At 42.2% G+C, this 14,313-nt stretch overlaps 1 protein-coding gene across 1 annotated transcript in view; it reads left to right on the forward strand.

Annotated features, from left to right (window-relative positions):
* Positions 1-12,352, forward strand: part of LOC126188401 (uncharacterized) — a 305,868-nt gene extending 293,516 nt beyond the window's left edge. Inside the window, exons 16-18 of the mRNA XM_049930002.1 lie at positions 8,362-8,512; positions 8,876-9,142; positions 10,643-12,352. Of these exons, the coding sequence (XP_049785959.1) occupies positions 8,362-8,512; positions 8,876-9,142; positions 10,643-10,903 (679 nt within the window). The 3' untranslated portion in view covers positions 10,904-12,352. The remainder of the gene's footprint in view (positions 1-8,361; positions 8,513-8,875; positions 9,143-10,642) is intronic.
* The last annotated feature ends 1,961 nt before the right edge of the window (positions 12,353-14,313 follow it).

Consider the following 14,313-nt stretch of genomic DNA (forward strand, 5'->3'; position numbering starts at 1 on the left):
CCTATAATCGTATAGCAATCTGTAACATCACAAAAGAAAGTAATTCTCTGTGTAATAGAATAGGCCAAGACAGATTGTAGAAGATATACTAAATTCTAGGCTGTTTTTCTCTATCATACCACTTTTGTACAACTAAAATGGGTGCATTGTTAATTAATCAAGTCCATTAAGCATTGGAAATTATACTTTTGTTAATGCTTTAAGAATTTTTCAATTAAAATTTTCCCAGACAAAAGTTGGCCAGCATCAAATTTACTCATGTTCATAACAGACAGGCATCTGTCTCAATTTATCAGATTTATTACATCTAACCAAACTCTAGCATATTGCACTTAAAGATCTTTGTATACTGAAATATGCTTTACTTGTGAAATACACTAACTAGTCATAATTTTCTAATACGGCAATGATTTTCCAGCCTACATAAACCCTTGTAGCCCACGTCTTACAGCATCATTATCCAGCTGATACATTTAAACCTGCATGCTGATAGTACACTAGACTCTTGTTAAACTGGCCATTCCTCGCACATATGGGTGCCAGATTAGCGGAAGTGTCGGATCATTGAGAGTTTCTAAAACTTAGTATAAAAACATCAAATCATTCATTTTTACAGAAAACTTAGTCCTTGAGTGTATACATGCGTATTAGTATCACTCGAAATTCACTCTGAAACATGTCTTCGCGCAAAGTTTTGGTTGTCACAATGATGATATGCGACGGTAGCATGCTTTATCACACAATGGCTTTACAAGCATTTCATAGGTCCTGCCATGTTTCTGATTGTTGCATAATGTTTGTAACGTCTCCAGCTTCAGCACCAGCAGGTTGACGTATCCTCATGTTCTCTCCTCCTATGTCCTATGCTCCTATGTAGCATGGAGAGCTGCATCAAACCAGTCTCAGGACTGAAGACCACAACAACAAAAAGCGATGTCCTCTTCTTCATCAGTTTCATCGTAACTTTCCTGTAAGCATATGATTACCCCTTTTCTGCTGAATTTTGGTCATAAATAGTTGCTTGTCCAACACTGTTGCCAGCAACAATGGTTTTCTGTGAAGAACCTCAGTTCAGTTTGTATCTAATTCAGAGTTTCTGCTTTAGGTTTAGCATATTGTTTCCCTTTAGAAGCCATGATATTGATCTGTAAGGAAAGCCAAAATTTCAAAGTGTACAGGAATGTTGAACATTGTAATTAACTAACAACATCCCCCCAGGGGGTCCACAACTCTTTTGTGGATACGTGCATAGCGAGCACGGGACCCCGAGCTAATGTGGCCCTCCTTCCTTTCTGAGCTGCATACCTTCCTTTTCCGCATCCTTCCCTCTCCCCCATCTTCGCCTCTCCTCCCCTCGCCTATGGCTCTTTCCTTCCCTTTCTCCCCCTCTGGGAGTATGGTTTGTGCCTACGTCCGGAGACAGACGCTCGTAAATGTACCGCATTCTTCGCCTTCTCTGCTTGTATGTCTTCATCCTTCCTTTGTCCTTCTCTTTTCCTTACCTCTTCTCTTTACCCTTTTCTCCGCTGCGGCGTTTGAGACCTCTCCTCTTTCCTTTCCCTTTCTTTGTCTTTCCCTTTCCCTTTCTCTTTCTTCTTCCCTGTGCGTGTCTGAAGGCCGACCCACGCATTTTTGTGCGTAGCCGGTGACGGGGTAACGCGTAATTCCCCGCCCCGGGTAGACAGGTAGGACACGTACGTACCACCTGGTAACGGCCAGGCCCAGGGAGGGGTGATTACCCGAGCTGATACCTTCCAAAAGTGCCGATTGGTCCCTCCGTCCGTTTGTCGGGAGGTGTGACCTGAGGTGTGAACAATCACCTAAGGTGGGAGTGCCCTCAGAGAGGGCCCCCACAAGAGAGGAGCGCGCCATCGGAGACGCCGGTAATCATGGGGGATTCTTCCGCAATGGTTTCCTCACCTTCCACTATGTCTGCTCACAAGCGTAAGTAAGTTCACTGAGTCTCGGCCACAGACAGTTCTTCCATCGTTGCCACAGTCCCTTGTTGTTTCTCAGTCTGACGAAGGTCACGACTTCTCCACGGTCACCCCTTTCATTATTCAGAAAGGTGTCGACGCAATTGCAGGTCCTGTAAAGTCTTGTTCCAGATTACGGAATGGCACCCTGTTGTTAGAAACAGTCAGTGCCCTCCAGGCACAAAAATTGCTGCGTACTTCACTGCTCCACACCTTCCCTGTCCGGGTTGAAGCGCACCGCACTTTAAATTCCTCGCGTGGAGTCATTTATACACGCTCCCTCGATGGATTGTCTGACGAAGAAATTAAGCACTACCTGTCTGACCAGGGCGTAACGGCTGTTCATAGAGTTATGAAAAGGGTTGACACGAACATCGTTCCAATTCGCACTGTCTTCTTGACATTTGACAAAGTTCAACTCCCATCCAAAATCAAAGCAGGCTATGAGATAATTTCCGTTCGCCCTTACGTCCCAAACCCTACGCGTTGCTATCAGTGTCAGCGGTTCAGTCACACCAGCCAATCTTGTTCCAATCCAGCCAAATGTGTTACTTGTGGCAAGGATGCCCATGAGGGTGCTTGCCCACCTCCATCCCCTCGCTGCATCAACTGTATGGGTGACCACGCTGCTTCCTCTCGAGATTGCCCCGTTTTTAAGGACAAAAAACTCATCCAGGAAATCAGAGTGAAGGAAAAGGTGTTGACCTTTGCTGCTCGAAAATTATTCGCCAGTCGACAGCCCACCGTGCCTCAGACAGGAAAATACAGCACTGTCCTTGCTTCTCCTCGGCCAACGCAAAGATTGCCCGTTCAACCTCACCACTTTCGCCTGCCCACTCTCTGGCTCACGCTTCGTCGGGTTCTGCTAAATCTCGAGCCCAAAAGTCAGACACCAAGACTTCAAAAAAAGAGCATACTCGTAAGGATTTTTTACGTACCCCAACTTCACAACCATCGGTTCCTCCTTCATCCAAACATCATACTTCCAAGAAGGCTACAAAAAAACCCAGTTCATCTCCTTCTCCGCCAAGGCGTGTCCCATCTACAGCACCACCTGGCGGAAATCGCCCTCGGCCGTCTTCTGTGTCGCCGAGGTGCACTGCTGGCGGCCGATCAACCAGCCGATCGCTGGTGGCGGGAGCTGCTCCTGAATGACCTATGGATCAGGATCTTCTGCCTTCGGCTGAATGCCATTCCATGCTGTCGGTCGCAAGCTCTGAGCAGTCGTTGAGTTGACAGCAACCTTCGTCACATTCCTCCATTTTCTGTTCACCCTATGTCCATTATCCACTGGAATATCTGCGGCATTCGAGCCAATCGGGATGAATTGTCGATCCTCTTATGATCCTGCTCGCCGGTCATCTTCTGTCTTCAGGAAACAAAGCTGCGTCCCCATGACCGCTTTGTTCTCCCTCATTTTCAGTCCGTCCGATATGATCTCCCCTCTGTTGAAGGCACTCCAGCCCATGGAGGACTCGTGATTCTTCTCCATGATACTCTCCATTATCACCCAATCCACTTAAACACTTCCTTCCAAGCTGTCGCCGTCCGTCTTTCCCTTTCTGGATACACGTTCTCTCTTTGCACTGTATACATTCCATCGTCCACACCAATGGCACGAGCTGATCTCCTTCATCTTCTTGGTCAGCTTCCACCCCCCTATTTGCTGGTTGGGGACTTCAGTGCCCACCACCCGCTTTGGGGATCTCCACATCCTTGTCCACGTGGCTCACTCTTGCTAGACGTCTTCCACCAAGCGGATCCAGTTTGCCTCAACACTGGGGACCCTACATTTTTGTCTGCCTCCACGACAAATTTATCTCATTTGGACCTTGCGGTCGGTACTGTTCCGCTAGCTCGGCGCTTCGAATGGTTCGCCCTTGATGATACACACTTAAGTGACCACTTTCCATGTGTCCTTAGACTGCAGCCTCAACTGCCATATATGCGCCCGAGACGCTGGAAGTTTGCCCAGGCCGACTGGACACTTTTTTCGTCTCTAGCGATGACCGTCACTTTCCCAGCGTCGCCGATGAGATCACACATATTACCGACGTTCTTCTTACAGCTGCGGAACGTTCAACACCACGCACCTCCGAATTGCCCCGGTGCCCCCCAGTTCCTTGGTGGAACGAGGCATGCCGTGACGCAATACGTGAGCGGCGACATGCTCTCCGCATTTTCCGTCACCATCCTACTTTGGCAAACTGTATCCGCTATAAGCAGTTCCGAGCGCGATGCCGTCATGTCATCCACGATAGCAAGAAGGCAAGCTGGAAATTCTTTATTAGCTCATTTAACACTTTCACTCCCTCCTCGGAAGTTTGGAGTCGGCTTCGACGGTTCTCAGGTGCGCCTAGTTTCTCCCCGGTCTCTGGGCTCACTGTCGCGCATGATACATTAGTGGACCCCACGCAATTTCTAACTCATTGGGTCAGCACTTTGCAGAGATTTCGAGCTCTTAAAATTACCCGCCAGCGTGTCTCCCAAAGAAACGTGCAGCGGAAGTGCGACCTCTTGCTTTCTCCTCTCAAAATCACGAAAGCTACAATACTGTTTTCTCCATGCGGGAACTCCAACATGCACTCTCTTCTTCTCGCTCCTCCGTCCCAGGACCGGATGGTATCCACGTCCAAATGTTGCTGCATTTATCAACCCATAGTCTGCGTTACCTCCTTCGCCTTTATAATCGAATTTGGACCTACAGTACTTTTCCCAGACTATGGCGGGAAGCTATCGTCGTTCCTGTTCCGAAACCTGGAAAGGACAAACATCTCCCCGCTAGCTATCGCCCCATTTCTCTCACGAGTAGTGTCTGTAAGGTTTTAGAGCGTATGGCGAATTACCGTTTAGCTTGGTGGCTGGAATCCCGCAGTCTTTTAACACCTGCCCAATGCGGATTCCGAAAGCATTGTTCTGCAGTTGACCATCTTGTTGCTCTCTCCACTTATATCATGAATAATTTTCTCCGGAAACGCCAAACAGTAGCAATATTTTTTGATCTGGAGAGAGCATACGATACCTGTTGGAGGACAGGTATCCTCCGCACACTGTTCTCTAGGGGCTTTCGAGGTCGGCTGCCTCTTTTTCTTCGCGAATTTATGGCAGAGCGCACATTTAGGGTGCGGGTGAACACTACTCTCTCCCGTACTTTCTCCCAAGAAAACGGGGTACCCCAGGGCTCCGTGCTGAGTGTTGCACTGTTTGCCATTGCCATCAATCCAATTATGGATTGTCTCCTTCCTGATGTCTCGGGCTCCCTCTTTGTGGACGATTTTGCGATCTACTACAGCTCTCAACGGACCAGCCTTCTTGAATGACGTCTTCAAGGATGTCTCGATCGCCTCCACTCTTGGAGCATCGACACCGGCTTCCGTTTTTCTCCCAGTAAGACTGTTTGTGTTAATTTTTGGTGACGTAAGGAGTTTCTTCCGCCCCCCTTACATCTAGGTCCTGTCAACCTTCCGTTTTCAGACGTCACTAAATTCTTGGGTCTTATGTTTGACAGAAAACTGTGCTGGTCCTCCCACGTTTCCTATCTTTCAGCTCGCTGTCTGCGATCTCTCAACACCCTCCGTGTCCTGAATGGTACCTCCTGGGGAGCGGACTGAGTGGTCCTTCTCTGCCTCTATCGCGCCTTAGTGTGCTCGAAATTGGACTATGGAAGCATAGTCTACTCCTCTGCTCGGCCATCTATTCTTCGGCGTCTCGACTCTATCCACCACCATTGATTACGTTTAGTGTCTGGAGCTTTTTACACCAGCCCTGTGGAAAGCCTTTATGCTGAGACTGCTGAACCTCCGCTGTCCAATCGGCGAGCAGTCGTGAGTCGTTACGCTAGCCATCTGTCTTCCATGCCTGCTAATCCAGCCCATGACATTTTTTTCGACACCTCCTTTGATGTAGGGTATGCAGGCCGCCCCTCCTCCCTACTACCACCGGGAGTCTGCTTCCGTCAACTGCTCCGTTCTCTTTCCTTCCGCTTTCCTAAAACCTTCTTGACAACTTGGGGTACAGCACCACCTTGGCTCCGTCCCCGGATCTGCCTGCTCCGAGACCTTTGTCGATTTCCCAAGGATGGTACCCCTTCACTTGTTTATTGTCGGGCATTTGCTGCTCTATGTGCACGAATGACAGACGCCACATTTATTTACACCGACGGCTCGAAAACATCGTTAGGTGTAGGGAGTGCCTATATTGTTGGTGACACCCCAAATCACTTTCGGCTTCCCAACCAGTGTTTGGTTTATACTGCGGAGCTTTACGCTGTTCTCCAGGCTGTCCACTACATCCGCCGCCATCGGTGGATACACTACGTTATCTGCTCAGATTCTCCCAGCTCTCTCCTCAGTCTCCAAGCTCTTTACCCTGTGCACCCTCTGGTCCACCGGATTCAGGACTGTCTGCGCTTGCTCCACCTGGGGGGCGTCTCGGTGGCGTTCCTCTGGCTCCCGGGACACGTTGGTATCTGCGGAAATGAGGTGGCGGATATTGCAGCCAGGGCTGCAGTCTCTCTTCTTCGGCCAGCTATTCAATCGATTCCCTTCGCCGATCCACGGAGCGTTTTATGTCGTCATGTTGTTCATTTATGGCACGCGCATTGGTCGACACTTCCCCAAAATAAATTGCGGGACGTGAAAACTCTTCCTTGCGCTTGGACCTCTTCCTCCCGAACGCGTCGTCGGGAGGAGGTAATTTTAACTAGACTCCGGATAGGGCACTGTCCTTTTAACCATCGACATCTTTCAAGCGGCGATCCTCCCAAACTCTGTCCCCACTGCTCTCAGCTGTGGACGGTAAGACACCTTTTAATTGAGTGCCCCTATTTTAATCCGTTACGTGCCTGTCTACAGCTGCCGCCTGATATATCGTCCATTTTAGCAGATGACATGCGCTCGGCTGATCGCGTTCTAGAGTTCATTAGTGCCAGTGAAATGACGTCAGTAATTTGAGGCTTTTTTTGGGGACAACCAACACCTTTCTGTAGTGGATTTTTAAGCCTTCCTTCTGCTTTTAGTTTCTCCAATTTTATGACTTTCGTTCCCATTGCTGCTGGTTTCCATTTTCGGTTTTTTACTGCTTCCTAAGTCACAGACCAGGCACTAATGACCATAGCAGTTTTGCGCCCTAAAACAAAAAAAAAAAAAAAAACAAAAAAAAAAAACTAACAACATTGTTGCAGATGAAATTTCATTATTGTAGGTCTCATTTCAAGTTGAACGACTAGAAGCTGGATTACTGACAGGCCTGGAGTATTAGCAAGAGTTTAGTGCAATTTTTTTTAAAATTTTTATTTTATTTATTTATTTTTTATTTTTGCTTCTTATTAATTAAAATGTCATGTATCATCTCAGAATATGCAGCCTGTCCCGCCAATAGTGCTCATTTGAAGTTAATTTCTTGTAAAACCAGTGCCAGTGTTCTGATTTTGGTAGGAAATTTCCCAAGAATGCCAGTCGCTATTCTGTATTTCATTTATTTTAACATTTTCTGTCCTTTCTATGTATGTGTGATATTTCCTCTGAAAATGAAATTTTAGAGCGGTTCTGATGAGTATAACTTTTCCCTGGGTTTAGTAGCTCAGACTTCAGTTATTCCTGTATTCTCTGTCCTTTCTGAATTAAATTACATCTGTCATGTTTGTGACACTACTTACACAGAGTATAATAAAAAAGGCAAGTCATTCAATACAATTTGTACTCCAGACTGTACTTTCGGATATTTTTCCTTTGTAATCAACAGTATTTTCTTCCTGTTGTCCAGAGACACATACAATTCCATTTTGTTGCACAATGTGTGTAAAAATGTGCTTTTCATCTCCTGCTGCAAGTGATCGCCTTGTTTTGTCTCCTGCTGAGACTGTATGTTTTCTAAGGTGATAGTATATGTTTGTAAAAAGTTTTCACTTTTATTATTCCTAGATTTTGTAGTATAGCCTACAGTTAAACATACATACTTACTTGCGATCATGGTTTAAGATTATATATTCAAGAATTTTTATTTTCTTCTTGAGATTTTAGTGGATAAAAAGGTTAATGCTTCATTTTCTACTGATTCACTATATAAAATAAGTCTGTTGCATTTACTGCACTTCAAAAGCTTTTACCACTCATGTGATAAACTACATTCCTTTCCTATACAAGTAACAAAGTTATGAGCTGTCTACCTTCCAGTTGAGTGTATTACAGTCAGAAATGTGTAGAAAACCTCCACCACACACGTTACCTTTGCTCGTATACTTGCCATATTTTCACACAGTGGGAAATACTACTTCACTCTGTGAACTGATGAACTAGAATTTTGATACCTTGTTTGATAATTCTCATCACTTTTTCCCCCATACACTATGTTGCCAAAGCTACAAAATAACTTTTTATATTTTTAGGGACAGCAACAGCAATCCAGTGAGCCCATTACCAGCCACCTCCGCATATTTCACCACATCCGAATCAAAGGCAAAGTTCCTTACACAGTATGGACGAGACATGAGTCAATTAAATGGCCTGAATGACAACAAGGAACTCCATCAAAAGAAGGTATGAGTTCAAGACTTCTATATGGACAGGCACAATACTAAGTGCAGAATTGTTTGATAGAAAACATACAGTTAACATAATGATGCTTGTACTGTATATCATTCTAAATTACTGAGAGAAGCTCTCATCCTTGAGGTGTCTTATTTAAAATGTCAGCTTATCTAATTTCAGCACGGAAAAATTAAATACAAATATCTGATTTTGTCACAGAGAACATGCAACACTCAGTAATGACTTAATTTCTCCCTTGTCACTGACTTATTAATAAGCAGAAATGGTGTTTGAAAAGTCTAACTTCTAATGACATGTCAGAAACAAATGTGTCCTGAATATATGACCCACACAGTTCATTCTTTCCACCAGGAGGAGCTGATGCTTCGGCTAGATCGGAAACTTGAGGTCCTGAGAGGTGAACATTTGGTGGTAAGGGAAGAATCGCGAGTGAACGATGAACTTGGCGAAAGTGTGGCTGCACAAGTGAGCCGGCTGGCCCGGCCACATGAGGCTGCCAAGTACAGACTGCATGTAGAAGAAGTTGGGAAGATCACCAGTCTCCTCCTCGCACTCTCAGGTCGCCTGGCCCGTGCAGAAAATGCACTTATGGGTCTACCCGACAACCATGCCGACAGGGTGAGTTCACAGTGCAATACAGATAACCTAAACTTGTGAACCATTAGAAGCAACCGTTTGTGTCTATAGAATTAAAGAAATATTACAATGAGAATTTACAATTTTTGAAGTGCAGAACTGTTGTATTTCACCCTGTTTCAATTAGAATGGGTGGCTAGTATCATAGAACTGTTGATAAACACATACAAATTACAAAAAGCTATATCCAGCTTTGGAGCTGATAGTCCATTCCTCAGAAAGGAATGGGGGATAGATTGGGGGAAGTTGAAAAGGAGTGGCAGGTCAATCAGACCCTTGTTTGAGAGTGATCCACCTGCAATGTTTATCGGCAGTACTTGGAATTTCAACTCCTGGAGGTTTGTATTGGCCAGCCATTCTGCCTCCTTATAATTCTGTAATTTTCTCAATTCAATTTTTTTCTTTTGACATAACACATTTATCTCTTTATTTCATTAAAATGTGCAAATACAAATCCCAAAGACAAATTATGTAAAGTAAAATGGCTGTATTCTGTGATTATTATTAAAGTTAATAATAACAATTTAAAAAAACAGGACAATGAGTTTCTAGGAGTCAATTTTTCATCAAGGAGGGATAAAGTGTTGTAATGCTGGAAAAATAAAAAGCCTGTGTGAAAGTATGTTGTGGGAAAGCTAACTTGGGTGAAAGGGAAAAAGAAATGATAACAATTAAGTGTTGAAGCCAAATAGGTTAACCATGGTCAAAGAATATGATTCAACACCAAATCAGTTATATAATTGCAAACAGGGTGGACTGGTATTTAAATTATTGGGTTGGGTTGTTTGGGGGAGAAGACCAGACAGCAAGGTCATCGGTCTCATCGGATTAGGGAAGGACGGGGAGGAAGTCGGCCATGCCCTTTCAAACGAACAATCCCAGTAATTGCCTGGAGCGACTTAGGGAAATCACGGACACCCTAAATCAGGATGGCCGGACGCGGGATATTTAAACACCTTCACTTTCTTAGTATGCGCAGATAAAAGAGGGCATGCAATCACTTAAAGTAATATTTACTATGCATACCATGTTTTTATTCCTTTTTAATAATCCAGCTCTTTAACAGAACTGCTCTTTAGTTTAAGACACCAGGCAGTTTTCAGCAATTATGCAACATTTACCTAATTCTGGCTGTTCTAAAATAGTTTAGTTTTTCTGAAAGTAGACAATGCAACAAGTTTCCATTCTTAATGTGTCCTAAGTCATCACCCTTTTTTGTCTGCATCTTCACTTATTAAGCTGACATATCAGTTCATCTCTACACTCTGGTTCTTTTTTTTTTTGTTTTTTTTTTTAAATAAATGTTGCCCTTCACTGTTCCATATTGATTTTGACTATTTCTTTGTGTTCTTCCTCTCTCTCTGTCTCAGGCAACTACATTACATTCTTTCAGCCATCTACAATGTCCTCTGTAAACCTCATTTTTCAATAAGATGCCTGTTCAGTTGCATTACTGATCTTCTGGTGCACATTTTTTTACAGAAAATTCTAGAAAGCAAGAGGGATAAATTAATTGAACAACTTGAAGAAGCAAAGAAATTAAAGGAAAGCATCGATCGAAGAAGTGTTAGTGTAGCAAACATACTGAACAAGTACTTTAATCCTGAAGAGTATGCTGACTACGATCACTTCATCAACATGAAAGCCAAATTGATCATGGATTCAAAGGAGATAGCTGACAAAATAAAGTTAGGTGAAGAACAGCTAGCTGCTCTACGGGAAACACTTTCGACACCTGAGTGAAATGTGGGTGCTGCTAAACATGGATGAACATTATTTTAACTAATTTGCTACCAGGAAAAGTAAACTGGTAGTGGATGCCCTAGTCTTTTTGAATTCCTGTGCTTTTTTATTTTCTAGTGTATGCTGTAATATATAGGCTTTGCTTAAATTTATAAAATCACTTTATAATTCTGCCCAAAGGATTGTTAAATCTTATGGTGATGCCAAGGTGCTTAAAATGTAGACTAAAGTTACAGGGGTCAAATAAGAAAAGGAATGTGAAAATCACATTGCACTATGTCTTTCATGACTTCTGTAAAACATTTGGATACAAAGATGGAGTTCGACAATGTTGCAGATATAACTTGAACTCCACCTTTGGCAAAAATGAATTGAGTGTATATGTTGTTAAGTAACTTTCATAATAGGAGCAAGTATGAACACTGGAGTTAGGTAAGGCAAAAATACTCTCCTACTGTGTCGTCAGAACTACATCGATACAGTGTGGAGCTGTGTACTTAATTATCATGTAACCTCTTGGCATTTGGGAAACTAATGTTGTAGATCTCTGTAGCAACCAGGTCATCAAATCGGTGTTAGCAGTGAAACTATATGACACAGGGAGTCTGCGAGAATCAAATCCGCCAAATGTCAAAGATGGTTGCTGGCTTGCTTTCAGCATAAGTGATATTTCTCAATGTAAGAATACGGACAAGTTCATAAGAAGTTTAAAATAACCTTCCTGAAGATTAAAAGAAAGTCAGACTTATACTCTACAATCAGTGTACATACAGAGCCTTGTAACAAAACAAAGCTTGTAGATGTAAGATGACTGTAAACAGCTGATAATGGCTCTCTTAAAGATTAGAAAAAAAAAAGAACCAAATGTCTTGCCTGAAAGATTTTTGAAGTCTTATTGGTTCTGAATGATTTTGTGATACACTATATACTTAAGAGTTTCTTACACAGCATGAAGTATCTTTTGATGACTTGTCACCAGCCTGTTCTGTGCAGTAGAGCACAGAATGAATAATCTGATACTTCAGCTTTTGTAGATAGACACAATATGGACTCTTTAGTTACGTGAAATAAACCATAAATGCTGCTAGAAATGTGAAGTTTATGCTGTGTAAAGAACTGTTTTCTTTCCTGTTGTAATTCTTAGCTGGAAAAGAATTCCTTATGTGTGAGGAGTGCCTTAGTCTTAAATAAAAAAAAAGCTGCTGAACTCTCCCATGCTGTGATGAAATATATTTACATCCAGTTTTATAGATGTGCATCAGATGAGTTTGGCGGTGAACATGCCATACACATAACATATGAAAGCTGTAAAAAAGATTGTGTCTGTGTATGAAAGTGTGACTGAATGTGATGTAAGACTGAAATTGTTTTAGAATCACTTGAAGATGAGACAGAAGACTCATCCTGTAATAAAGAAATTCTACATAAAATATAATCTTTCTGAAAGAATGTTTTATAGTTATTTACACTATGTACAGAATGGTGCTTCGGATGTTTTCGTTACAATAAATGACATGTTGGTAAATTTTTTTTTTTTAAATCTGGGCATTACAGTTCTTTAACAAAGCTAGGCACATAAAAATTCAACACTGTCCTTGCTTTAACAGCTAATAGTTCCTTCACTGGGTATTGGAGAGGAATAGGTTGGAGAAGGCTACAAAGTAAGAGAAAGTCACGTTGGTGTCTCCCCTTGTCCTCAAGGTAAGTACTGGCTAACAATTATGTCTCATAAGTGTATAATGTTTTATCACCCGTCATCTACATCATTTGGCTTGTGCCATGAATGGGTTTACTGTGGCGTTTTGACAGGACAGTGTTACTTTCCTGAGAGTCTATAAGAATTAAAATGACATCACTTCACTCTTCTGTTGTGAGAGTAAATGCCTGCAGCAATTTTGTACCTATTGTCCAACCACTGCGAAGCATCTGTCCTGTCATAGCTCAAACAGCAGTTCAGATGCTGTGACATATACCTAAAAATGATGTACAAAGACACTTCGTATGAATCAGCGAATTAAATATTGTTACTGTTTATAGTGTACAACATTTTTTTACACTATTATCTGAAAATACTTATAGAAAAATTTCTTTTGCTAGATGACATTACATATTCAACCATTGGAATACAAAGGTTAGAAAAGGACATTACTGTCAGCACCAGTTTGTTATACAAAAGGTTTAGTCTCGAGAAACTCAATGAAAATGGAAGAAAAGGGAACTTTAACTATTTGAAGCTGTCTTTATCTACAAGAAAATGGGTGTTAATCATATGTTCAACAAAAGATACTGCTAGAATTGTAATCTTTCCTATTGGAATGCATTTCTATTTTTAATCTGTGGGAGAGACACTCACCTTCCTACATATCTCACAGATAAAGTAGAAATTAGATTATAGTTGCAAATTATTTGGGACACTTGAGGCTGAAGATATAAACATGACAAAAAAAAAAAAAAAAAAAAAAAAAAAAGATATACTATATAGTTCTACAAGGAAGCTATGTACCTGCTCTTCACAAACTTTTGTAGTGTCTAAATCAAAGAACACAGCTGTTCAAACTATAAAGGGCTTGGAAAAAAGAAAAAAGTCGTGGTAATTAGACTTTTCATATATGAAATATATAAAATTTTCCTATGTAATGTGACATTTGATTTTAGAGCATATACTGTAATCAAACATTATGAATCACCTTGAAGAAAATGACTTATTGATACACAACAAACACGGATTCAGAAAATATCATTCTTATGCAACACAGCTAGCTCTTTATTCCCATGAAGTAATGGGTGCTGTCGACAAGGGATCTCAGATCGATTCCATATTCCTAGATTTCCAGAAGGCTTTAGATACCGTTCCTCATAAGCGACTATTAATCAAATTGCGTGCATATGGAGTATCGTCTCAGTTGTGTGACTGGATTCGTGATTTCCTCTCAGAGAGGTCACAGTTTGTAGTGATAGACAGTAAATCATTGAGTAGAACAGAAGTGATATCTAGCGTTCCGCAAGGTAGTGACATAGGCCCTCTGCCGTTCCTGATTTATATAAGTCTGAGCAGCCCCCTTAGACTGTTTGCAGATGACGCTGTAATTTACCGTCTAGTAAAATCATCAGACTATCAATTCCAATTACAAAATGATCTAGAGAGAATTTCTGTATGGTGCAAAAAGTGGCAATTGGCACTAAACAATGAAAAGTGCAAGGTTATCCACATGGGTACTAAAAGAAATCCGATAAATTTTGGGTATACAATAAATCTCTCAAATCTAAGGGCTGTCAGTTCGACTAAATACCTAAGAATAACAATTATGAGCAACCTAAATTGGAAAGACACGTAGATAATATTGTGGGGAAGGCAAAACAAAGACTGTGATTTGTTGGCAGAACACTTAGAAGATGGCAACAAACCCACT

This window comes from Schistocerca cancellata, chromosome 5 (genome assembly GCF_023864275.1).
Source record: "Schistocerca cancellata isolate TAMUIC-IGC-003103 chromosome 5, iqSchCanc2.1, whole genome shotgun sequence".
Lineage (NCBI taxonomy): Eukaryota > Metazoa > Arthropoda > Insecta > Orthoptera > Acrididae > Schistocerca > Schistocerca cancellata.